The following is a 24,506-nucleotide window of genomic DNA, read 5'->3' as shown; positions in this document are numbered from 1 at the left end:
GCGACAAGTGAAATCCGCGAAGTACGGTCACTAAAAAGAACGAGTGAGCGGAAAGATGCTAATTCGCGATCGTGCTAACACGCGAAAATGTACTTCTAAAGGAATGTAAACAAACATTTGGAGCAATACTAAAGGTACACGTTTCCTGAAGCTGCGATAAACGAAACGCGAAGTAGCAAGGAATCACTAACATGAAAGGACATGGCTCATGGAGGCATTGAATTGTCTTTTTTGCATGCACTTTTATTGAATATGTTGACAAGAGAAAATCACTACACTGGCTTTTGTCATCAAGAAAGAAAAAAATATATACACAATATATAAACATACACCACTAACTGTATTATTCCGCTTCTGTTTTATCCCTCTCATTTTTTTGACGTCCTACCACATTATTCATCCGATTCACCCCATTCCATTCAACATATTTCAAGTATTCATGTCATGGGTGCTTCCATCCAAAAAATGTTTTTGCAAAACTCACAAATAGCAACATTTCACCCCCTCATTCTGAATGGCACATTCGGCATTTCACAATTACATCGTTCCAGTTTGGCATTCACATCATTCTGCACATTCATGGACGGGAGGACTTTCCCAAGCAAGGTTTCAAAAATGTCATGTTTCAAATTTGTGCTGAATTTAGCAAGAATCAGTTCTTCCCTTTTTTTGGACAGATTCAACTGCTCCTTATTCCTACCTGTACTCCAAAACTTCCCACTTAGCAAAAATGGTTTTCCTCGCTTACGTTTTTATCGCTTACCTTTTTTTACGCTTACTTTCTTCTCGCCCACTTACCAGTTTGCTTAATTTTTTCTAGCGTACCGTTTTTTCTAGCCTCACTTACCGTTTGCACGTTTTCGCTTAGTAATTTTCCTGCTTCACGTTTTTTTCTCGCATAGTGCGTGCTTACCGTTTTTCTCACTTCTTTTTTTCCTAGCTTACTGTTTTTTCTCGCCTACCATTTTTTCCTCGCTTACTGCTCACTTACTGCTCGCTTATCATTTTTCTCACCTTTTCGATCAGTATTTTCCTGCTTCCCGTTTTTTTCTCGCTTAGTGCGCACTTATCGTTTTTCTCACCTACATTTTCTAGCTTACCATTTTTTCCTCCCTTACTGCTGGCTTACCATTTTTCTTACGTTTTCGCTTAATATTTACCGCTTTTTTCTATTGCTTAGCGCTTGCTTACGTTTTTCTCACTTGATGTTGTCTCGCTTATCGTACTGCTTTTCTCGTTGACCCTTCTCGCTTACCGTTTTTGTCTCGCTTATCGTTTTTCTTGCTAACCGTTTTTCCCGCTTGTCATTATTTCTCGTCTTTTCACATCATTCGCTAGCATTCCCCATTCCCAAGTTTCTCCAGAATTTTCATTTTCTCATTATTACTCATCATACTATCAGTCAAAAGGGTCTCTTGATCAGGCCAGGAAAACTATCTTCAAATACTGCGCATTTCAATGCAATAAACAAAGCCAGGATCCACAAAGGTTATGAATATGGGAAAAAAAAAATCAAGCATGCAAGTCTGGCTTTTTCTAACAGCCAATTAGACTAAGATTAAATATTAGATTAAACGATTAAGTGGTTACTTTTGTACAATTATCCCACAAACCATCTATGGCTGGTGGAAAAAAAAATCAAGCATGCAAGTCTGGCTTTTTCTAATAGCCAATTAGACTAAGATTAAACTATAAAGTGGTTACTTTTGTACAATTATCCCACAAACCATCTATGGCTGGTGGGAAAGGCTGTGCCAAAAACAATTTGACGACGTCCGTCCTCAAATTTTACCGCAGGCTGGTCTAAGCGGAGCTTCGCTTGATGTCCTTGATGGACACGTGACCCCACACCATCATCTGCGTGATGCTTTGTAGATTGGTCTCTTGGTATTTGTAAATCACCTCGTCGAGGTCGTTGATTGTGATCAGGAAATGATCGTCGGCGCACTTGATGACAACCTGAGCGACAACAGGACACCATGCATGTGATGAGCTTAAACGGCATGGCGGCGAGCAAAGACGGGAGATGTGACATTTTTGGGACTTGTGGGCAAGTCTTAGTTTTGCTAGCGATTGGAAGAAAATTCATGCTATTGTGGATTCCTTTTGACTGTGACATTTCCATTCCATCCTTTTTGTAGTTTGGATGGAATAGGTTTTGACAGCCACAGTTGTATGAATAGGCCTTGCACATATGAACAATGGAGCAACAATTAGATACAATTAATTAACTGGCACCAATCAAAGGTAAGGAAAATTCCACACAAGTTGTGAAACCCCGAAACTTTAAGGCGGAAGTGCGAGTGTGTGCAGAAATTCACGTCACCTTGACTTCTTGTCCGGGTCCAGAGCTTTGTGTGGGATGCTCCTCTCTTTTGTTCCAAGTTGTGCTCACTTTGGAGTACAGCCAAATCTTCTTGGTCACAAAGTTTAACTTGAGGAGCAACGCGACCATGTTGTCGGTTTCGTCGTCAGGCACAAACAGGTTGATTTTAAACCTGCAACACAGATGTACAACTGTGTTCGCGGTATTTATCTTGTGCCCGTGTGGAAGTGGGTGATGGCGGGGGGGGTCCTCGTACCAATCTGCCAGTTTATTTGCTTGTCCTGTGATGGTGATGACGTCGTTCACACGGAGACCTCCCTTCAGCTCGACAGTTGATCCAGTAACCTGCATGTAATCAAAACATAACTGGGCAAAACATCTTTAGAAATCCCATGCGAATGCTGAGATCTGACACTGAAATAAAACGGTGTGGAAATCTGTCCTTTCAACCTGTCCAAAAATGTGGGAGGATCACAAAAAAAATGCTCATCACTAAAAATGAAATCAACTCACTACATTCGCTGACTTGGCGAGCTTGCTTCTGTGCCAGAGTAGGCTGTTACCAGAATGGCTCTCCTCTGCCTTCACTGAGGTGAATGCATAATGCGCTTTGGGCATCTTGCACATGAAGCTGTTGGGTAGCTCGCAGCTCATCTGCTTCCATCTTCCAGTCTGAAAGATGAGCAAGATGGATTTTAGTGGATCGTGCAGATGTTCTTGCAAGTGCTCAATTGGCCACGAACCTTTTGCGACATCGCCACGCAGTCCTTCTCCAAGTTTTTGGGTTCTTCTGGGGCCCAGTCGGTGAAGGTCACCTCGTGGTGGTCCGACCACTCAAACATGCCGAGTACACTCAGGTCATTCAGTCCGGTCCACATGTCGCTGGTGTCTGCAGAGGACAAAGGCCAGCAGATCTCTCACCCTGCGTTCAGGTATTCAGTCTATCGAGTAGTTCTACAAAGACTGTTTGCGCACCGATGTCGGAGGCCTTTTCGACCCACTTCTGCTCCACCTCCGAAAGGATGGACACCAGATTGGCACCCAATTTCCTGCAGACAGCTTGAGCATCAGCCCAATGCTTCTTGTCCTCAAAAGCTTTGTAGCAGAAGCCCGCAAACTCCTCCCAGGACTCTTCCAAGCATCTCGGCTCTGCAGGTGACATCGCGTGCGAGGTTAGTAGTGGTTTGGAAAAATGCTCCGTGAACTCACCTCCGTCTGCAAATGTGAAGGCTTGATCCGTCGAGTCGTCACTCCTGCAGGTCGTAAACGTGACAATGAGCTGGGCCTCTTATTGGTACTTTGCCATAAACGTTGGCCACTCACTTGAGGGAGGTGATCCCGTTCTGGGTGGAGCCAGCAAAGCCGTTCTTTGCCACGTCTGTCATCACAATACAGTCTCCTCCGATGTCGTTACGAATGACGCCGGCGTGAATAGCGGCCACGCAGACGCTTGAGTCCTGCACTCACATCAAGTCAACAACTCAACTGGCGGGTCACGGTTAGGGAGGATTTGACCCCCTGCTCTCCCCCTTGCATGTCAGGGCACAATTTTGACATGATGCCGTTCTGCCCATCTAAAATCCTGATTGGTGTGTGTAAATGACAAACTAATTTGTCCGAGCGTCACGTACCTTATTGTAGACCAAGGTCCCTGTGACATTGTGTTGGGAGTCGGCGCACTTGGGTGGGCAGTGGAACCTGCAGAAGGCATGGAAGGACGAGCAAATTAACGACAGGCGCTCGCCGCCGTGGAAACGCCGTGGCAAGCGCGACTCACGTCGTTGCCTTGGTCAAGTGGAGGCTGTTGAACGTGCTGTCACAGGTCATCGCATCTGTCAGACAAAAGGTGACGTCAAAAGATGGGTTGTATATTTTTCCCGGCAGCGGTGGGAGAGACTCGCTTACCGTCACGTGCGCATCCCAAGAGGTCAAAACTGAGGCCAAAGTCAACGCTGTCCTCCAGCGGCAGGATGCGGACGTACTGAGCGGACAACGGCGAGCCAAACTGGTGCTCCGCCCCTCCGGTAAACTAGAAATAGTAATGGCAAGTTTGGACATCCCGGTTGGCGTCAGGTTGACTGGCTGGCCGCTCACCTTTCCGTCCGGGTGTTCGGTCCAGCTTTTGCCATCAACACTCGTCTTTATCTCAAAGTCGACGCAGGACCTATGGTTAGCGTGAGGACAGCCCTGGGTGACAATCCCAGTCACCTTTCTCACATGACCGAGGTTCACCTGGATCCAGCTGGTGGAGGCTGCAGGACAAGAGTTCGCTCAGGACACCAAACTGCCAGCGCCGAAGTAGCCGTCAGTTGTCTACGTACCATCTTGTGACGGTCTCCAGCAGGAATAACTACTCCAGCGAGCTTTCTCGGGGCTGGTGTCGGTCATAGAGGAGGACGCTTCAAACGCTGAGTCGGCAATGCTCTTGTCCGCCTCGACCAAACTGTCAAGACACACTGAGGACAACCCAGAATCATGTTGCTGAAAAGCATCCCTGATAACTGAATCCTTGTATTGTATTGTTCTGGGCATTGCTAGGCGTCGTTGATTCACTAGGCCAATGGTTGCCAAGCTTTAATGGCAAGTGGACCCCTGAACCAAGTCGTCGCATCAACGTCCGTAGCAGAACAGACCATTCAATGGTGTCGTCATAACCCAACTCTGGTAGGGAGATACCACATTAGACAACGGAGACGTGAAGCCCACCTTTCCGTTCACAGCTGTAGACCATGTGCAGGTATTTGGAGACTGCAGGACAGGTCTCCTGGACGCCCTCGAAAGGGTCAGCAAGACAATATTGACGGTTGTCACATTTTCGCCTGTAGTGAGGGAGGGCTCCTTGGACCACGCAAGTCTCTGGAAGTCACAAGGCCGAGCGGAAGCTTATTTGGCTGCGTCGGAGCAAAATGCAACGCGGCGATGACGTCGCTTATGTCCTCTTACCCTTTTTTCCGCTCCCAGTTGGACAAACGCTGCCACTCCTCCGTCCGTAGAAGGCCGACTGGATACGGATGACGCTTTGACCCTCAGTCTGGCAAAAGAGCTCGACGTGCTTCTGCTGGTCGCACACAAGGATCTCCCGAAAACCTGCCAACGCAACATTGTCTCCTTTTTCCATCTCCCATCTTTTTGACGTTAACATTCAGGATTCGGGGAGACTGACTTACCGTCATGGTGTGAAGGTTCCGGTTTCTGTCCTGCAAGGCAAAAGCCAAAGATGGGCATCAAAACCAATAGTGACCAGGAGTCACATCTTACCTCTTGCGCTTTTCTTGCACATGTAGCTGCTCGTCTTCTGGCAGTTGTCAAAATTCCATTTTCCCAGTTTATGTTTCGTGGGAAAGTAAAGGCAGTTTTCCCCAGAGGGTGTACTAGGGCTCTCTGTAAGGAGACGGCAGATGCTAAGCGCTCCTCTCCATTGCTCCATGTCGGCAACAAATATTGGACGGCGTTTGGACCGACCTGTGGTCCAGTGGGTGTAACGAAAGGGAGACCCGTCAGCCCACTTGCAGCCCTCTTGAGTGATTGTGGTTTTGGCGGCCAACCACCAAGAAGTAATGTTTCGATAACCGGCAGACAGACCTTTGGATCAAACATGAATATGACGACACCGGTGAATGTCTTTAAACTCATACGTATCATGGTTATAAATCCGTTTGACAGTTTATTAGTGATGAGTGGAACAGCATATCTTTTGTCTGAATTTTTCGTCGTAGCGTCACAAGCTCCTCGTTTACCCCTGTTCTGAGTAGTGGCTCCGAGCAAGTCGTTTGGGTGCGGTCTCTTAAATGCAAATGAGATACTTCACACCCCGCCCCCTCCAGGCAGGACATAGTTGTAGTTTTTAGCGGAGGTAGCGTTTCCTTGCGCCGCAAACCTTTCGCTTAATTTAGAGATGTCAACAGCAGAAGACTTGTCCTTCAAACCATACATAACAGAATAAATCCCCTCACAATATTCATGAACACAGTCAAGTTAAGCCGTAAGCTAATGCTAGCATTAGCAAGAAGCTAACAAATGCATTTCACACATTCTTGTGTTCCCCAGGAATAAAACGCGCAATTAGCTGATACAACTACTCACGATAGATTTATAAGAAGTGATAACAGAGGGCACAGCGCTAAGATCAGCAGAAAGATCGATGATAATACTACGATAATGAGAGCATTCTAGACACGCAATGCTAAGGTTAAAGCCTTTTAAAAGAAAACCAAGATCTGTCAATCCCTATAGCTGTCCTTTTCCCGTCAGATGCAAAAAATGTTAAGACAACCACTTACCTACCGTGTGGTAACCAACTGCAGGTGACGTCAGTTTTCTTTGTCTTGAGCTATACAACTGTCGCTTTCTTTGGCCAACACGCTAGCCTCTACAAATATCGCAAGGTTCTCAACCAACAGTCCCGATCGAGCCCATAAACCTACCTTCTATGAAGGTCTGCTCCGCGTAGTTGGTGATGCTGAGCAGGTTGCCTCCGAGACGGAGGCAGTCGTCTTGCGCCTCCTGCCAGGTCTTGCGGGACTTGCTGTTGATCAGGTAACAGAAGTTGTCGTAGCGGTTCTCCACCCACGAGCCGCACTTTCCGTTCCAGTCTGAAAGCGAGACCCGTGTCACTTGAGGGCAAGTGGCGACCGACCGACCGACCGACCACATGTCAGCTGCATGGTGGGACGCTCACCTGGTCCCCATGATGGCAGATCAGAGAGAGCCTCTCGAACCTTGGCTGCAAGAACGCAACGGGGATCAAATATGAGAGAGCAGCGAGAGGTTAAAGGGCAAAGTGAGCTGTAGTGACATTTGGACCTTTTTTGCAGACGAATGGTTGCTTTTTAGTGCAGGGCCACTCATGAAATTTTCCTGAAGCTGACAGAACAATGCAGTCACCGAGTCCTGTGGACTCTTCCCCCTCCAGCGTGACCTGCGGACGACAGGGCGGATTAAACATTAAGAATTCTTTTTTCTCATTACTTCATTTATAACATCTACTCTTCCAGTTAAATTTCAGTGTTCCCATTTTATTCTCAGACTGTCCATCTGTAAAATTCTGTACTTTTACATGACCAGTCAAACTTGTTATGACTGTATTTCATTCAAGCTTGTCTATTTTTCTTAAAATAATTTATTAAGTTAATTTGTGTTTGTGGCCCAGCCCCTTTGAAACTTTACAAATATTTTTTCTGCTCTTGCAACATTGTGACCAACCCAACTTTGGTCTTCTCCTATGTCATTCTGGATACATGCCAACATTTTAGATTGCTGTGTTGATGTTTCACTTACTGCAGGCGCGCTGCTCCAGGAAATCGTTTTGTCTTTGATCCTCTTGAGTCCTATGTAAGGCCAATATCTTCTATCATCTTGTACGTGAGCTTGAGGAAAGCAGAACAAGCGCTAGTTGCAAAGACGCTGGGAAGCATTGCGGGACGATCGCGGGATCATCAGTTTGTCTTGGCGCTCACCAGCCAAGAATTTGAATTCGTCCTCTGAGTATATGCTGGCCAAGTGACCATTCTGTGACATGCAAAACTCCTCAGCAAACTGCCAATCCTTACGTCTCCACTCAAAATGATAGCAAGAGTCGTCGAACAGGAAGTCACTGGGGTCGCAGGAGGAAGCTGAAGCCAAACAAACTTGGATTGGAAAAACACGGCGGGACGATGCAGGAGTAAAAACAAGGGTGACAGCGACTCACTCTCCACTCGATCGTAACCAAAGTCTTTGGAGGAACACGACTGACCATCCGGGCAGTCTGCAGAAAGACCACACCGTTGAAATGTCCCTTTCGACATCAACATGACAACTCCCGAGCAGGCTTACCGTTCAGCGGGCGCTCGCACATGAAGGCCAACGAGGATCCGCACGAGCCGTGTCGCCACTTTCCTGGCTGATTGTCGCGGTGCGCGCCTTGGTTGACGTACGCGCAGGACTTTTCGTCTGAGCTGTCGGGACAAGTTGTGAAAAGCGTCTCAGTATTTTTTTTTCTTGTTTTCTGATGAAAAATGGACAAAAGCCTTTTTACCCCCCTCATCACACGTGCCCTTTCCCATTTTGGAAAGGGGCTCCAAAACCTTGCCTGACAGTAATAGGCCGTAAAGACGTGACCTTTTTACCTTCCAACCTGACGCGAGTCCCAGTTGGAGTAGCTCGCCATCACGCGGACATCGGACCAAGTCAGCTTCTTTTGCTCCTTGTCATACCGACACCAAGCCTCGTCACATTTCTGCACAGACCGATCCCCGGTTGTCAGTCGCGTACCAGTAGAGAATCAACTGCTTGCGCTTCCTTCTCACCAGATTGGAGAGCCCGATCCAGAAGGGGTTCTGGCCCATTTGCTTCTTCACAAAGGCCTCCTCGTCCGTTGAGGTGATGGAGACCAGGTCGCCGCCCTCCCAGATGCAGTCGTACCGGGCCCCCAGCCAACCGTTGGGGGTCACCATCTTCTTGTAGCAACTGGACTGGTGAAGACTCCACCCCTTCTCACATGCTGATTTAGGATTGGCTGAGGACACCATGACTATGCAGTTACTTAGAATTGCAGAAATACAGAATTATCCACACGTAATGAAAGGCATTACTGTCTTGCCAGCATTTTGTGGAAACTAACATTTCAGTAAGCAAGCACATGCCGTGTAAGTTATTGCCAATCGTGTCAACTGCGGGACCGACAAAGAAATGCCTGCCTACTACTATTGTGGGACTTCAGAAGAAGCCTTCCTTAATACTTGACATCTGATGACAACTATATCAAATCATGCCTTTTCCTCTTCTCTTGCAGATGTAGCTGCTTTCTTTTTTGCAATCGGCAAATTCCCAGCGGCCGTCGGCAGTGAGCAAGGAAAGGCAGCTTCCGCCGGGGCCTTCTCCAGCGATGCCTAGAAGAAGACGACAGATGATAAGCACTCGTCCATTTTGTCGCCGACAAATATTCGCCGGGTTATAGGCAGACCTGTTTTCAGGTTTTTGTAAGTGGACATCGATCCGTCAATCCACTCGATGCCGTCAGTGAGGTTGCCATGGGCGCCCAACCACAAAGAGGGACTGGTCAGTGGAATTGCGTACAGACCTTTGGATCAAAGTTAAGCAACGGTGTAGCTGCGTTGTTTCTTCTGGAGTCCTTGCGGCATAAACTCTGCGAGCCTCCATCGTGTCCTCCCGGCAGCTTACCTTGTATGAAGTTCTGCTCGTACGAGTTGGTGATGCTGAGCAGGTCGCCTCCGAGACCGAGGCAGTCGTCTCGCGCCTCCTGCCAGGTCTTGCGGGACTTGTAATTGAGCAGGTAGCAGAAGTCGGTGGACGGGTTGTCCATCCACCAGCCGCACTTTTCGCTCCAGCCTGCAGGCGAGACCCGTGTCACTTGAGGGCACGACTGACCGACCGACCACGTGTCGGCTGCGGGGTGGGACGCCCACCTGGTCCCCGTGTTGATGGCACATCAGGGAGAGCCTCTCGAACCTTGGCTGCAAGAACGCAAGGGGGATCAAATATAAGAGCAGCGAGAGGTTAAACGGCAAAGTGAGCTGTGGTGACTTGCGAACCTGTTTTGCAGATAGATGGCTGCTCTTTAGTGCAGGACCACTCATCAACTTGTCCAGAAGCTGACAGAGCAAAGCACTCATGGGATACTGGAGAATTGTTTCCCATCAACTGCGTGACGTTGTCCTGCAGGCGACACGGGGGATACCACTTGAGTGTGATTTGTGTTGCGCTTGGTTGAATGAGTCCTTTGCGTTTCCATTCTGTGTTGTAGCATTTCAACTTTCTTCTGGGGAAATCACAACTTCTAGCGTTTCAGTGAAAACTTTGCAAACTGGGACCAGTTTCATCATGTCATCCAGTTTTATTCTCCGGAATTCCGTCAAATTCTCCACTTTATCTTACAAGACGGAGTCCTTTTTTTTTTCTGCATACTGGGACCAGTTTCATCTTGTCATCCCGTTTTATTCGCTGGAATTCCGTCAAATTCTGCACTTTTATCCTACAAGAGGGGTTCTTTTTTTTTTTATCTCATTTAAGTTGTCTTGTTAATTTTAAAACCATTCTAAAGGACAAACGAAAACTTTGTTCCTCAAATGTTCCAGCTTATATACCATACTTAAAAAGCATTTTTCTATTCTTGCTATATGACTACAATTCCAATCTTTGGCCTTCGGGTAAAGGCAAACGTCTTTTTTACTTACTGTTGGTTTTCCGTCAAACCACTCAAAGTTGTTTTTCTTCTTCCTCAGTCCCACAAAAGGCTGAAATCCTCCTGCGTCTCGCATGTGAGCTTGAGGAAAGCGGAACAAGCGCTTCAGCACAAAAAGAGCATCCACTTGTTGGTTGTTTCGGTCTTAGCGCTCACCTGCCAAGAAATTGCCTTCGTCCTCTGAGAGGATGCTGGTCAGGTGACCTTTGCGTTCTCTGCAAAACTTCTCGGCGGCCCACTGCACCTTCTTCATCCCCTCGAAATGATAGCAAGAGTCGTCGAACAGGAAGTCGCTGGGGTCGCAGTAAGAAGCTGAAGCCACAAACAAATTTGGATTTGAAAAGCACGGCGGGACAGTGCAAGAGTTAAAACAAGCGTGGCAGCCACTCACTCTCCACTCGATTGTAACTGAAGTCTTTATAGGCGCATGGCCAGCCCTCCGGGCAGTCTGCAGAAAGACCACACGATTGAAATGTTCCTTTCGACACGACAACTCCCGAGCAGGCTTACCGTTCAGCGGGCGCTCGCACATGAAGGCCAACGAGGATCCGCACGAGCCGTGTCGCCACTTTCCTGGCTGATTGTCGCGGTGCGCGCCTTGGTTGACGTACGCGCAGGACTCTTCGTCCGAGCTGTCGGGACAAGTCGTGAAAAGCGTCTCAGTATTTTTTTTCTTGTTTTCTTTTGAAAAATGGACAAAAGCCTTTTTTCCCCCCCTCGTCACACGTGCCCTTTCCCATTTTGGAAACGGGCTCCAAAACCTTGCCTGACACTAAAAGGACGTAAAGACGTGACCTTTTTACCTTCCAACCTGACTCGAGTCCCAGTTGGAGTAGCTCGCCATCACGCGGACATCGGACCAAGTCAGCTTCTTTTGCTCCTTGTCATACCGACACCAAGCCTCGTCACATTTCTGCACAGACCGATCCCCGGTTGTCAGTCGCGTACCAGTAAAGAATCAACTGCTTGCGCTTCCGTCTCACCATATTGGAGAGTCCGATCCAGAAGGGGTCGTCGTCGCCCATTTGCTCCTTCACAAAGGCTTCCTCGTCCGGTGAGGCGATGGAGACCAGGTCGCCGCCCTCCCAGATGCAGTCGTGCCGGGCCCCCAGCCAACCGTTGGGGGTCACCATCTTCTTGTAGCAACTGAAGCCCAAAGGGAGCCAGCCATCGGCCATATCACATGACTTCTGCTCGCCTGAGGAAACATTTGGGGGGGATTGTATTAATATTTTTATTTCACAAATATTGCATGCTCCACTTTTTCAAGCTCATCTCTGTTGAGTGTGGGCCTCGGGAAGTGAGTACTTTTAGCCCTCAAGAAACAGAGAATAGAAAATGGGTCAGCCGGCTCCGATCCAATTTAATCATCAAGCAGTCTTGTTTCTGACCATTTCGGGGGATAGAAATTATACCAACTGTCTGGGATCAGAGTTTTAACAATGAGTAGTTTGGTTTGTGTAATCGTTTAGGGTAGAGACTCAATTTAAAACGCACAGAGTCTGGAGGACATGGGAGGAACTTGGCACTTTTCTGGAGGCGAGACATTTCAACATCTTGGAGGAATAAAATCATTTTCCAATCAGCTGTTTGTCAGTGATGTTTTTTTTCTGTGGCAGCCACGTTGTTCTCAAAGAACAACTGATCACTGAATACCATTTACCACAGGATTATCAACGTTTTGCCACAAATGTGGTGGAAAACAAGAAATTCAGACCAGCTGCAGTCTTAATTCTTTTGCCAATTGCGTTAGCTCCATGACTGACAATTGACACGCTCACAAAGAGAAGCACGCTGATATATTTCAAATCTTAGCGTTTGACAACATCAGTGCCAATCGGCCAAGCGTCACGTTACCTCCTCTTCTCTTGCAGACATAGCTGCTTTCTTTTTTGCAATCGGCAAATTCCCAGCGGCCGTCGGCAGTGAGCAAGGAAAGGCAGCGTGCGCCAGTGGCGTCACTGGCACTACCTGAAAGGAGAACGACAGATGCTAACTAAGCGCATGTCCGTTTCGTCGCCGACAAACATTCCCCGGGTTATAGGCCAACCTGCTTTCAGGTTTTTGTAGGTGAATGAGGATCCATCAGTCCACTTGCTGCCTTCAGTGATATTGGCATTGACGCCCAACCATAGAGCGGCACCGGTCAGCTGATGACCTTTGGATCAAGGATAAACAACGATCAAGAGTTTCCAACATCGAACAGGTGCGTGTGTAGCAACGTTGTTCTTTCTGGAGTCCATGCGACATGAACTGTGCGAGCTACTATCGTGTCCTCCGAGCAGTTTACCTTGTATGAAGTTCTGTTCATACGAGTTGGTGATGCTGAGTAGGTCGCCTCCGCGGCCGACGCAGTCGTCTCGCGCCTCCTGCCAGGTCTTGCTAGACTTGTGGTTGAGCAGGTAGGAGAAGTCATTGAAGGGGTTGTCTACCCACACGTCCAGCTTTTTGCTCCTATCTGCAAGCGAGACCCGTGTCACTTGAGGACCAACTGGCGACAAGAGCGCGACAACAGATGTGACGCCTACCTGGCCTCAATGTTGATGGCGGAAGAGCAGTAACAGCCTCTCGAACCTTGGCTGCAAGAGGGATCAAGTATGAAAGCATGAAAGGGCAAAGGGAGCTGTTGTGACTTCCAGACCTGTTTTGCAGATGGCTTCAAGGTCGTTAATACTTAGGTAACCCATTTCAACTGATCCATTTGGCCACACAGCACCGGCGTGGCCAGGGGAGGTAGGTCTTTTCCCGCCAATCCATGGGACGTCGGCCTGCACACATGACGGAGTTGACTTGAGCGCATGATGACTTTTCCTTTCCTATTTTTGCTCTTGTCAATTACAATTCTAATTGCCATCAAACTGCAGCTTTGTCCTTGTTCCAGCTCATTTTCTGGAAAACATTTCTTTCTAGCTGTTCTAGTAACATTGCGGGCATTACGGTCAAAAGTTGGACTTTGTTTTTTCTTTCTTTTCCTGGTTAAATGACACTTTGTATCTCACTTTTTACATTTTGCATTACAGTACGACATCTTCATTCTGGACAAATGACAACTTTTTAGGTCACTCATACATTTCACTTACGGTAGATGTTCCGTCAGTATGCTCCAACTCAAGTTTCTTGTTTACGAAGAGTCCCAACCAACCATGGTCAGGTCCTATGTGAGCTTGAGAAAAGCAAAACAAGCACTAGTTATTAGTGAGCATTGCGGGATGATCGCGGGAATGTCGGTTTGTCTTGGCACTCACCACCCAAGAATTTGCCTTGTTCTGCTGAGTGGACGCTGGCCATGTGACTATTCCGTCCCTCGCAGAATTCCTTAGTGTCCCAAAACATTTTTGGCCCCCCAAAATGATAGCAAGAGTCATCGTACACCATGTCGCTGGGGTCGCAGGAAGAAGCTGAGGCCACAAACAAATTTGGATTTGAAAAGCACGGCGGGACAGCGCAAGAGTTAAAAACAAGCGTGGCAGCCACTCACACTCCACTCGATCGTAACCGAAGTCTTTATAGGAGCACGGCCAGCCCTCCGGGCAGTCTGCAGAAAGACCACACGATTGAAATGTTCCTATCGACACGACAACTCCTGAGCAGGCTTACCGTACGGCGAGCGCTCGCACATGTATGGCAACGATGATCCGCACGAGCTGTGTCGCCACTTTCCTGGCTGATTCCTAAACCGGTTCACGCCTTGGTTGACGTACGCGCAAGACTCGACATTGGAGCTGTCAGAAAAAGTCGTGAAAACCATTTCAGTATTTTTTTCTTGCTTTCTGATGAAAAATTGACAAAAGCCTTTTTTCCCCCCTCGTCACACGTGCCCTTTCCCGTTTTGGAAAGGGGCTCCAAAACCTTGCCTGACAGTAAAAGGACATAAAGACGTGACCTTTTTACCTTCCAACCTGACGCGAGTCCCAGTTGGAGTAGCTCGCCATCACGCGGACATCGGACCAAGTCAGCTTCTGTTGCTCCTTGTCATACCGACACCAAGCCTCATCGCAGTTCTGCAGAGACCAATCCTGGTTGTCAATCGCGTACCAGTAGAGAATCAACTGCTTGCGCTTGCGTCTCACCAGATTGGAGAGTCCGATCCAGAAGCGGACGTCGTCGCCCATTTGCTTCTTCACAAAGTCTTCCTCGTCCGATGAGGCGATGGAGACCAGGTCGCCTCCCTCCCAGACGCAGTCGTATCGAGCCCCCAGCCAACCGTTGGTGATCGTCACCTTCTTGTAGCAACTGGAGCCAAAAGGGACCCAGCCTTCCTCACACGTTGAGCCCGGATCAGCTGAGGACACATTTGTGACTTGTATGACCTACTGCCATAACTGTCCTGTCAGCAGCGTCTTGGCATTTGTATCGGGTTTTGATTCAAAAGACAGAAAATTGGTTCAAATTGACCCAAGTAGTAAATTGGTATTTCTTTTTAAATTGGATATTTTTTGTAACCAGCATTTATTCCAGTGCATGTTTCTCCATTTGCACTTACAATGACTTTTTCCCGTGTTTTGTCTGATTTTTAATGTCTGATTCAAATGGCACGCGCTTTTATTATAATAATTAAGGTTATTGCGTTTTATTAGCTCACCATAAATGGCACTAAATTGTACACTTAGCCCCCTATTGTCTTTCACAATAACAAATACGCCCTCGTGTGGATGATTTATGTACTGCTCGCTGTGAGAAACTGAGCCCCACATTTATTGATGTTTCGCCCACGAAAGACAATAGCAAATACGCCCTCGTGTGGATGATTTTTGTACTGCTCTCTGTAAGAAACTGTACGGTGTACGTGCGCACATGACGTCATTTGGCCCGTTTGACGACAACCGCTGAGCAAGAAAAAACGTGACGTAGTTGTGGTGGTGTGTGTGGTGACGTAGTTTTTACTTTTAATTTGTCATAACGGATTCGCCGGTAACGTCATTTGCTCGTTAAACAATAAAAAAGATCAAAATCATTCAAGAACCTTTAATTAGTTCATTGGTCACTTTAATTTTTATTCTATTATAGTTTATTTATCATTCCTGAATGCAAAGGACCTAAAGGTACAACCACCTTGAACCTTAGAAAAGATGATTTACGACAGTTTCAAACATGATTCAGACTTTTTTCAGAATCAGAATTCTGATTTCATTTTCTCACTTTGAAGTCTGAATTGTCATTTTAAAGTCTGAATTCCGACTTTATATTCTAAATTTTAGTTATAAAATAACAATTCTCACTTTAAAGTAAAAATTATAACTTTAAAGTGAGAATTCTGACTTTAAAGTGAAAATTACCACTTTGACTTTAAAGTGAAAACATTTTTTTTTTTAAATCTCTTGAAATCTCGTCAAAATCCTGCCAGCTTTAATCCTCTTCCGTACCAATCCAACTCGAAAATCACAAATTACTCACTTGACGAAGTCCACGCGGCGCTCAACGCAAGAAGACGCACAAGGTGGTGGGCCAGTGGCGTTCGCATCGCTCACGGGAGAGGTGATTCCACGCAAATAGTTTGCAATCAACAATTCGATTCCAAAGTAAATGATGGACGGACTATACTAGTCACAAATGGCTTAAATGTTCTGATGCCACTAGGACGTCCGCCACCACGTGACGTCACAAAAACCTAACGCGTTTGCACGCCTTTGATTTGGCGAGGGTGGACGTTACGTCTCAGAGGCCTTTCACTCGCAACAAAATAGAAGACGTCAAAAAATAAAAATAAAAAGGGGAGACAAGTTTTCGTCACTTCAGGCTGCCAACAAACCTCCGATCAAAGCCAAAGTGAGGCCTTGTCTTGTGTAAATGCATATGGCTCATTAGAAATGACTGTCAGGGATCACCGAGGATAAAAACCCAATGAATGCAAAATGGGATACGGTTAAAAACAAAAATCAACTTTTCCTTTTAGCATCAATCTACAATTGTGGTTAAACACAAATATTTTCATCACCTGGGTGCTATTCACACAGCCACTCAGAAATAGAAAAGCATTGGCTACCCTTTTTGTCCATTGGCACCGCCATAATCAACAAAAACGAAATTCCGTCTAATGTGCCTTTAATCAGCTGGACAATTATTCTGTTTAAGATCAGGGGATGTTTGAGAATATTTGCCATTTTTCACATGTTCTGAGTCTTGTTAGTCACCTAAATGTTGAACAGAGGCTGTGATTTACCGAAGTCAAATTCCTTCTTTGGCACGCTCAAACATGGCTCAATAAAAAAACTCTTGAATCTTAGGCTCGTGTTTAGAATAGAGGAAAAAAGAGAAAAGAAAGAGGCTGAAGCAGCAAAGTTAGGAACATTTTCATTCACTACCAAAAATCTTTGACCTCGACTCCACAATTGAAATCCAAATCCATCTATTCCTTCCTAACTTGTTTAGCTAATGAACCACACGCGCTTGAATTTCGATGTACCACTTTCATTTTTCATTGCAGATATAAATTTTGAGATGGTCGACTGCATAAAAAAAGCAGAAGATTTTCGCTCAAATTGTATCGCTGATATCCTCACAGAAGCTGACAAAAACTTGCTGAGGAGCTCACTAACGTGACAAAAAAAGGGGGGGGGGTGAAGGCTTGCACACACACTTGCATGGTTGCAGGCCATAAAAAAGTAAGAATTACTTTGAGTGTCACACACCAGGTGACAACGTTGAAACAGTTGCGGCCTGACACGCAAACTGACACTGCTTGGACACGATGAAAGGAGCAGGGCGAGGAGGTACTTCAGGATTGTTCTCCGTCATTTTTGCTAGCTTTGCGGGCTCGACTGGGGAAACATGTCACGTGACCCGGACGAGACTCTTGACCTGAATTAATTGTCGATTAAAAAAAAAAAAAAAAAAATTCTGTGTGGCTTATCGGCCCAGTAACAAGTGACCCACGGACCGGTCCGCGGCCCGGTGGTCGGAGACTACTGATTTAAGGCCTTCTTATAAATGAATGAATAAATTTGGACAAAGAGACATCCTGGTTTATTACTAATCAACTCCATCAACCATAAATGACATGAATGTATTTTGCTACCTTCTCCATCAGTTGTAATTACGTGCTCTCGAAGGTAACAACAAACCCCAGTGAGATCGACGACAGTTGAGTGACGTAGTGGAACTGCTGTCATACCAAATGATGTACATTTGTAGTACTTTTCCCTTGTCAAAGGTCAGGCAAATGGGCCAATTGTCTGTCAAAACACCTGCTGTTTCATAAAAAAAAAAAAAATTAAATATCGTGACAAGCTTGATACAGGTGAGCATTTGGTAAACTTGCGACCTTGAACGATCTCTGACGAGAACGCAACATTCGCTGCCTTCACAAACACAATTGTTCGCTGCTATCACGGAAAATAATGTGAATCAGCCATATTTCCTCCACAGCCTCAATAACTGAAGAATTGGTGTGACAATTAGAAGAGAAGGGCCATCGACTGTATAAAAATGTACAGTGGCTTTATTGACATACATTCCATAGTTTTTTTTTGTTTTGTTTTTTTAAACAGCTGCAAAACAGGAGGCACGCCCAGTATTGCACTTCATTAAAAGTTCTGGCTCAAAACATAACCCAGATTATATTAAACAAAAGTGAAGTGAAAAGTAGCAATTTTCAGAATACAGCTAATTTGAATAATAGCATTATATACAAGATTAGATAAATCGTACACTATTTTCCTTCTGAACAATATTCTCATAACAGTCTTACCCGACAACGTTTTTGTATGCACTTCATAGTTGAATACTGTACAAGATTACGAAAAATGTTTTACATACGACATTTTGAATGTATAATAATCGGGAAGCTGGAAATACGGCCTGTTCTTTTTTTTTTTTTTTTTTTTTTTAATAACCCAGATGAATTTCTTTCACCCGGGTGACCAGAAGTGTGCAACGCGGAGAGAAGCCGAGGGACTACGACGGCCGCATGCAAACACGCCACATTTTTTGTTATGTATATATATATATATATATATTTTAAGTCATTGTTTGTCTTTTCCGCTCAGGTTCCGAAATGGAGCCCGGATACTGACGGGGTTAGTAGAACAGCAGACCTGTAGGCTCTCGGCTAGCCTGGGAATCTGCACATGTTTCCCGCAGGGAGGGGCCAAGCTTCACATGCCGAATGCACTTCAGCAGCCAACCAGCCAGCTAGCCAGCAGGCCAGAGATCACAGTGGACAATACCAGTTCCAAATGGCGGAACTCTTGGTTAGAAGGTGTGCGCGTTCCTGCACACGCCACAGCCCAATGCAAACTCCTCCCCTGTTGGCGGGTGGACCACATGCAGAGGACATTCGGTTCCCTCCAGCTGCTTGCCTTTGGGTCCTGGGACAAAAATGAGCAGCGGGTTAAAAGCTCAAATTTTCAGTGCAGGTTGTCCTCGGTTTCCGTTATTTTTTTAGCATGCATGTCCTCAGTTCTGGGTGACTCGACTTTCGCGGTTCTGTTTTTTTGTGAACATCACTAGAAGAATTCCTGCTTACCTGCAGGGCAATGCGGCAACTCCTCTTTGGGGACACTAGTCATCCTTTGGAAGTCGTCATGGCAGGCGTTGCAGAAGTGCGTGGTGCCGAAGCAGAAAAACACGGCCACAGAGCAGCAGTAGCGACATTTGTACTCAAGGAAGTCTGTGCCGTGCTTGGAGCACATCTGGTAGGAGGGAATGGAGAACACACCTCAGCAACTTCGGTATTTCCGCTAAAGCAACACTGACTGTTATTTTCAGAAGAATAGAGGATATGTTGACAGACTGCAATGATTGTCAAGGTGAGGCTAGTGGTATGCGGGCTCCCTCTAGTTGTGCACCATTCAGTCTTAGGGAAAAATCTTTTTATAATCACTGCAATTGTACAATTCATTTCCTGTTAAATCTTAGAAATGACAATGTGGTCAAAACCCTTTCCATAGTTGAATATTTACAAAGTTAAAGTTTTGTTGAGTTAACGTTCCTTGGATAGTTTTCTGGGAAATTTCAATGCTCAATTCTGTATTTACATGTGAATAAATTAAATGTTAACTGTCTTTTTGAATAGAAAGGAGAAAGGAAAGTATATTCTGCACTCTCAAAAGCTCCTGGCCCAACTTTCTACTTGAAATTTACTGTTTTAAATTTGCCTTTGCCATACAAAAAAAGTCACTTCATTCACCAGAAGAAATAAAGAGCACTGGGGATTTTTGTTCTGCGCATAACATAAAATGTATTTCTTCGTATATTATCCCAGTCGCTTAGTATTTATAAAACGACAGACTGCACTTCATGTGGGGGGGCATGGTGCAGGTATCATTTACCCACCTGAGCTCTGGAGACATCAGAGCAGGCACCACAAATCAGCTCGCTGGGGTCATAATCGTCGCCTTGGCCCGCCTCGGCGTCGCAGCGGGCCTCTCCCCCAAAATAAGCCTGAAATTACCCACATTAGCTCATACTGCTATCATTTAAACACGGTTTAGTTTAAAAGCTACCTTCTTGCACTTGTAGCAGACGTAATAGGCGTATCTGTTCATGGCAAAGCCCGCCGGGTCGTTGTGGAAACGCGCTCCCGGCGTGGTTATGGCCTCGCTCTTGTGTAGACCCTCGTACTCTAGTCTCATGAGTGCCTTTCGCCTCACGTCCTCATAGAGCTCCTTGATGGGATCCAGTAGGTCTTTGATCACTGAGTGGTTGATCTTGTTCTAAAGTTCAAAACATTTGAAAAGGTGGGTTTCGCATGGGAATGGAAGAAAACAAAGGCTCACGCAAAATTTGGATTTGGATCCGACCTTGCAAATTGGACACAACATGAAGCCAAACGTGATGCGAGGCCCAAGCCAGCGGTTCTCCAGAACACGTCGGGTGCATTGAAGGTGGAACACATGAGTGCAGTCCAGCTGGGGACAATGTAAAGAAAAAAAGAAGTCATGGGACAGCAGCTTAAAAAAAATGCATCCTAACTGTAAGAAGGTTACTTTTTATTACATTTATGGTTTTCTTTATTTTTAACACAACTACAGCGAGGGCATTTATTACAGAGGAGGCTTTGTTTGTATAAATTGTTATCTTAACTGCTGAGGTAATTTAAGACTTTGACTGTTTCCTCAAAACTTTTAAATATGACTTGGGCAACAATCTGATTAGGCTAATGAAATACATTTTGTAATTATTTTTATGAAGAGTTTATTTACATATATTTTCACAACTGCAGAAATTACATTTATTGTCGAGGAGGCCTTTGTAAGTACAAATGCATTTTATAACTTTTTAAATTAAAAATTGTTTTGTTTTTTTTAGAATATGGGCCACTTCTTTACTCAGCAGTACCTTTATTATTATTTATTAGGGGTCTATTTGTAAAACTACCACGAAACTAAATAGATAATATTTTTCCATTCGGTAGCTGGCGGGATTTATTTACTCAATGCCGATTGGAGGAATTGTTTTTTTGAAAATGGATGACTTTATTTGGAAGACTTTGTTGGAATAATATGAAATAAATAATAATAGCCATAATCTACAGTCTGTCAAAATAATCAATCCACTCATATGGGCCTTAGTCTAGCAGATGCTGTCTCAAAAGAGCCCCATATTCTCTTTCTTATCAGAAATAAAATAAATACAATATTATTATTACACATTAATTCAGTGATTTCCTTAATGGAATCCATCGGGGCGGATGGACATACTCCATACCTGTACAGCGGGAGCAGCAGAGAGTGCCTCAGTGAAGCAGATCATGCACATGTCGTCAGCATCTTGCTTCAAGCAGCCCGTGTTCTTGTCGCAGCCATGCAAACACGGGAGGCACGACTCCTCGTTTTTGACTCCACCACACGGGTGCCCGCATGGGTGCGTCTTGCTGCACGCCAGTTTGGAGTATTCCTGTGGGGAAAAAAAAAAAGTACGAAAAAGGAGGTTTTGAATGTAAATTCTGCTTCATCGAGGAACAAGGTACAACATATCCCAACCGCATAACTAAAAGCTCAATTCATTTCCGTAATTCAATTCCAAAAGTGAAAGTTATCACTTGGACGACATGTACGTTCTATAATTTTGATGATTCTGCATCTATGTACTGCTTTGCCTGTGACAAATTTGTTTACAAATGGGAGGAACCAGGGCAGTCCGACCAGAAATAAAAACATCAGATGGGAGTGGAACAAATAAGTGGAGTGATCACATTTCCGAGGGATGCTTCTCTATGCTGTCACTACTAAAGATAAATGTTTTTCATCTCATACGGTTTACCTGACAATCGGGGTCAGAGCAGACACTTCCAACCGCCGACAGCTCGGTTCCATTCCTTGTTCCGCAGAACCTGCATGCATCCAAACTGCTGGATGCAGGCTTACCTGGAAACAAATGTCCAGGAAGTTTAGAGGGTTAAGTATCTATGTTGCGTGCAGAGCGTCAAATTACCTGTATGTTCTCTGAACTCCACCATGGCCTTCATTGTTTTGGAGTCGGCCAGAGCCATAAGCCAGAAGAGCTTGGTCCTACCACAGCCTTCATGGAGGTCAACCTTGATGGCTTCTTCTTCCTCCTTGAACACCTGGCAAACACCATCATAAAAGTAGTTCTAAAACAAACACCAACTCATGTCATAAAAGAACATATTTTTCCAAAAAAGCCAATGCTGACCTGTCTCTGGTGAGAGCGCGTGCGTCGGTGCAGGTGGAGGAAGCGGTCGCAGTCGGTGCACAGGTTGCCACACATGTTGCACAGGATGATGGCTGCCGTTTCGCCGTCGTCATGGTTGTCGCACATTGGCTGGGGGAGAGAGGAAAAAAGGTTATTTCAGATGGCTGCTCAGTGATTCCTTATTCATTTCCTGGGGTTATCGTATCATTTTGTCACAAAGCTTCCTGTCAAGAGTTATTTATTGCATCCTGCATTGAGAATGGCTCAACTACTAGTGTTGGAAATGTTGCTTCTAATTTACCAAACAAATGAACATAAAGAGCAACAGAGAGTTTCTACACCCATGTTTGGGCGGGAATTTGAATCATTGTATCATTATTTGTAATTTAGAGGAGCTATTTGGTTAATCCTCCACTCCCAACACCCATATAAAAAATTCTGTCTGCGATAAAATATCATCTATTACAGCCTATGCTCCATACCCTCGACAAAAAGTATATCAATTCCAATCTCAAATCTCTTTTTACAGCTATATTGTAAAGCCAGTTTTTCCTTCTTCGTGTAACTCTAACCATCTGCTTCTGCTGTCCATCTTTGCCCATCCATCGACCAGAAGAAAGTCTGTCCACATGGTCTTGATCCAGCACGCACAGAGAAGCTAGTGCCAGCCACAGCTAGAAAACATCAAGAAACAACACAAGACATTAATAAGAAAGAAAAGCAAGTGGTCTTGAATGAAAGCCTACTAACGGCATACCCTCGTGGTGGCAATGCAGCGCACAGGTGAGCGAAACTCTTCCTCCATTTTGGTGAGCGCTATGATAGTCTCAGCGATTGCATTTTTTGTGACACGTGACCACGCGTCTGAAAGGTGACCCTATAAACAACAACCATTGTCACCTTATAGAGATCCATTGGTGGAAATTGTGTGCACACAATTAAAAAAGGGAGGTGCGTACCCCTGCCATGTCTTTGACCAGTTTGATGATGATCTCTGCAATCTGAGGAGGGGTGGAGCCTTTCATCCACCAGTGGCTCTCCCCTCTCCGGATGTAGCTGAACACAATCACGATAAACAAACAAATTACTCTTAGATTATAGAAATGCTTTTACTCTGAAGCTTGACGCTTGTTGGTGTGTCATTCACTCACGGACCGGTTCGATTGTTGGTCTTGCTGCCTTCGCTTTTGTCATGTCATGTCAAATGGAGAATTTTTCAATTGGCCAAGTTATCGGCTTGGTAGGAACTCGATAAGGCACGCTTTCACCAATGGATTGTTCAAGTGAAAGCAGCAAGACCCACAATGTTTGTCCCACAGGGGCCAACCCACCTGGAGTTAAAGATCATTGGCAGAGTGACAGTGGTCACCCCTTTGCCGGCGGCCATGCCGGCAGTGCCAGATATCGTGGTCCCTTTGGCTTTCAGCTGCACCGTGAGCGCTTTGGCAATGCACCCCAAGAACATGTCCAAGATGCCCAGCTTGTTCCAGTCGCCTTTTTCCGTGGAGTGGATGATGTCGCTGATGTCCGCCGGTGGCAGAGACTTCACCCCGATGATGCTGGCGAGTCGCACCGGCGTCACCTCGGGGAGGACCCGTCGAAGCAAGGATGTCACCTGGATAAGACACATACACATGACCTGGAATGTCACTGTGGGAATGCTGAAATACAAAAAGATGGATTTATAGTCATCTTTGGATGAGAAATTTCTCACTAATTGACCATGGTGAAATTTCAAAATATCAAATGACGAGAGAATTTTTGCTAAGCTACTGAGAGCATACCGAGAAGAATAATCGATGTCAACAGGTTGGTTTCGATAAGCTACTACATAACTAAGCCTCGTAGGATTGTCTTGCTTAAAGGGGGAATCAACTGTGGTGCTGTACCGGCACTTTTTTTTCCTCTACACATTGCTGTTCAGGCTTGCTCACCTGTCTCTGCACTCGCGGCGAGGCGGTGTGCAGCAGCGAGAAAAGGTCCTGCATGAGCGTGAGCTGCTGCGCGAGGTACTGGCGCCCGACGTTGGAGCCACTCAGCGCCAGGACCATGGACAGCAACTCAAAGCAGTAGGCGTCGGAGGAAGCATCATCATCACTGGGCTGCGAGTTGGCATTCTCCTTGCTGGAGATGGCGTGCTCCCACTCCTCTCTCACGCGTGTCGCCTCCATGCGAATGGCCTGGACGATGTGTGCACACACCTTACAAAGAAAAAGAAATACGAAATGTTTTTTGATGTGGAATTTGATCCCGTGTTGATTGTGTCTTGAACCGTACCTGTTTCTGCAGGTTGGTAAGTTTACTCCTGCTGAAAATGATTCCGACCATGTGCTCTTTGAGGTCTGCATCTGACGGTACCTATTCCAAAATTTGAATAAATTACGCGAGGCGTCTTCAAACTGC

The 24,506-nt window shown here is 45.7% G+C and overlaps 2 protein-coding genes across 14 annotated transcripts in view; both read right to left on the bottom strand.

Annotated features, from left to right (window-relative positions):
* Positions 1-222: 222 nt before the first annotated feature.
* On the bottom strand, positions 223-16,094 carry LOC148394030 (secretory phospholipase A2 receptor-like). The gene is made up of 50 exons (XM_088383529.1): positions 15,903-16,094; positions 14,579-14,790; positions 14,400-14,509; positions 14,106-14,230; positions 13,987-14,043; positions 13,754-13,906; positions 13,589-13,671; positions 13,150-13,276; positions 13,037-13,087; positions 12,799-12,966; positions 12,559-12,666; positions 12,366-12,479; positions 11,492-11,706; positions 11,312-11,421; positions 11,019-11,140; positions 10,900-10,956; positions 10,665-10,820; positions 10,501-10,589; positions 9,859-9,982; positions 9,733-9,780; positions 9,488-9,655; positions 9,270-9,386; positions 9,079-9,195; positions 8,614-8,822; positions 8,434-8,543; positions 8,141-8,262; positions 8,016-8,072; positions 7,783-7,938; positions 7,604-7,692; positions 7,130-7,244; positions 7,005-7,049; positions 6,751-6,918; positions 5,789-5,908; positions 5,585-5,707; positions 5,494-5,523; positions 5,270-5,413; positions 5,033-5,182; positions 4,648-4,782; positions 4,421-4,578; positions 4,232-4,355; positions 4,104-4,158; positions 3,958-4,024; positions 3,650-3,783; positions 3,536-3,579; positions 3,302-3,475; positions 3,070-3,215; positions 2,840-2,998; positions 2,583-2,671; positions 2,327-2,498; positions 223-1,959 (listed from the first exon to the last, which is right to left on the bottom strand). Exons 1-50 carry the CDS (start codon positions 15,967-15,969, stop codon positions 1,804-1,806), a joined length of 5,949 nt encoding a protein of 1,982 aa, XP_088239655.1. The 5' UTR covers positions 15,970-16,094; the 3' UTR covers positions 223-1,803.
* A 1,827-nt stretch (positions 16,095-17,921) lies between these two features.
* The window catches only part of mycbp2 (MYC binding protein 2), a 49,739-nt gene continuing 43,154 nt past the window's right edge, over positions 17,922-24,506 (bottom strand). For all 13 annotated transcript variants that reach the window (XM_088382605.1, XM_088382610.1, XM_088382617.1 and 10 more), the window contains 15 exons: positions 24,381-24,461; positions 24,038-24,304; positions 23,435-23,718; positions 23,063-23,159; positions 22,861-22,980; positions 22,676-22,777; positions 22,104-22,232; positions 21,882-22,014; positions 21,711-21,814; positions 21,156-21,344; positions 20,249-20,356; positions 19,952-20,161; positions 19,782-19,889; positions 18,973-19,138; positions 17,922-18,814 (listed from right to left, as the gene is read on the bottom strand). In XM_088382605.1, coding sequence (XP_088238731.1) covers positions 18,699-18,814; positions 18,973-19,138; positions 19,782-19,889; positions 19,952-20,161; positions 20,249-20,356; positions 21,156-21,344; positions 21,711-21,814; positions 21,882-22,014; positions 22,104-22,232; positions 22,676-22,777; positions 22,861-22,980; positions 23,063-23,159; positions 23,435-23,718; positions 24,038-24,304; positions 24,381-24,461 — 2,214 coding nt within the window. In that variant the 3' untranslated portion in view covers positions 17,922-18,698. The remainder of the gene's footprint in view (positions 18,815-18,972; positions 19,139-19,781; positions 19,890-19,951; positions 20,162-20,248; positions 20,357-21,155; positions 21,345-21,710; positions 21,815-21,881; positions 22,015-22,103; positions 22,233-22,675; positions 22,778-22,860; positions 22,981-23,062; positions 23,160-23,434; positions 23,719-24,037; positions 24,305-24,380; positions 24,462-24,506) is intronic.

This window comes from Syngnathus floridae, chromosome 8 (assembly GCF_059516105.1).
Source record: "Syngnathus floridae isolate MCC-2025c chromosome 8, RoL_Sflo_1.0, whole genome shotgun sequence".
Taxonomy (NCBI): domain Eukaryota; kingdom Metazoa; phylum Chordata; class Actinopteri; order Syngnathiformes; family Syngnathidae; genus Syngnathus; species Syngnathus floridae.
This window is presented reverse-complemented; position numbering and strand designations above follow the sequence as displayed.

What these genes read in the sequence shown, in the direction of transcription:
- LOC148394030 (XM_088383529.1), bottom strand. Translation starts at nt 15,969, where the DNA reads ATGCGAACGCCACTGGCCCACCACCTTGTGCGTCTTCTTGCGTTGAGC. An exon ending in ACAAGGCAAATTCTTGGGTG is followed by an intron (nt 13,672 to 13,753) that starts GTGAGTGCCAAG and finishes GCTTTTCTCAAG; the next exon opens with CTCACATAGGACCTGACCAT. An exon ending in GACCCGGACAAGAAGTCAAG is followed by an intron (nt 1,960 to 2,326) that starts GTGACGTGAATT and finishes GTTGTCGCTCAG; the next exon opens with GTTGTCATCAAGTGCGCCGA.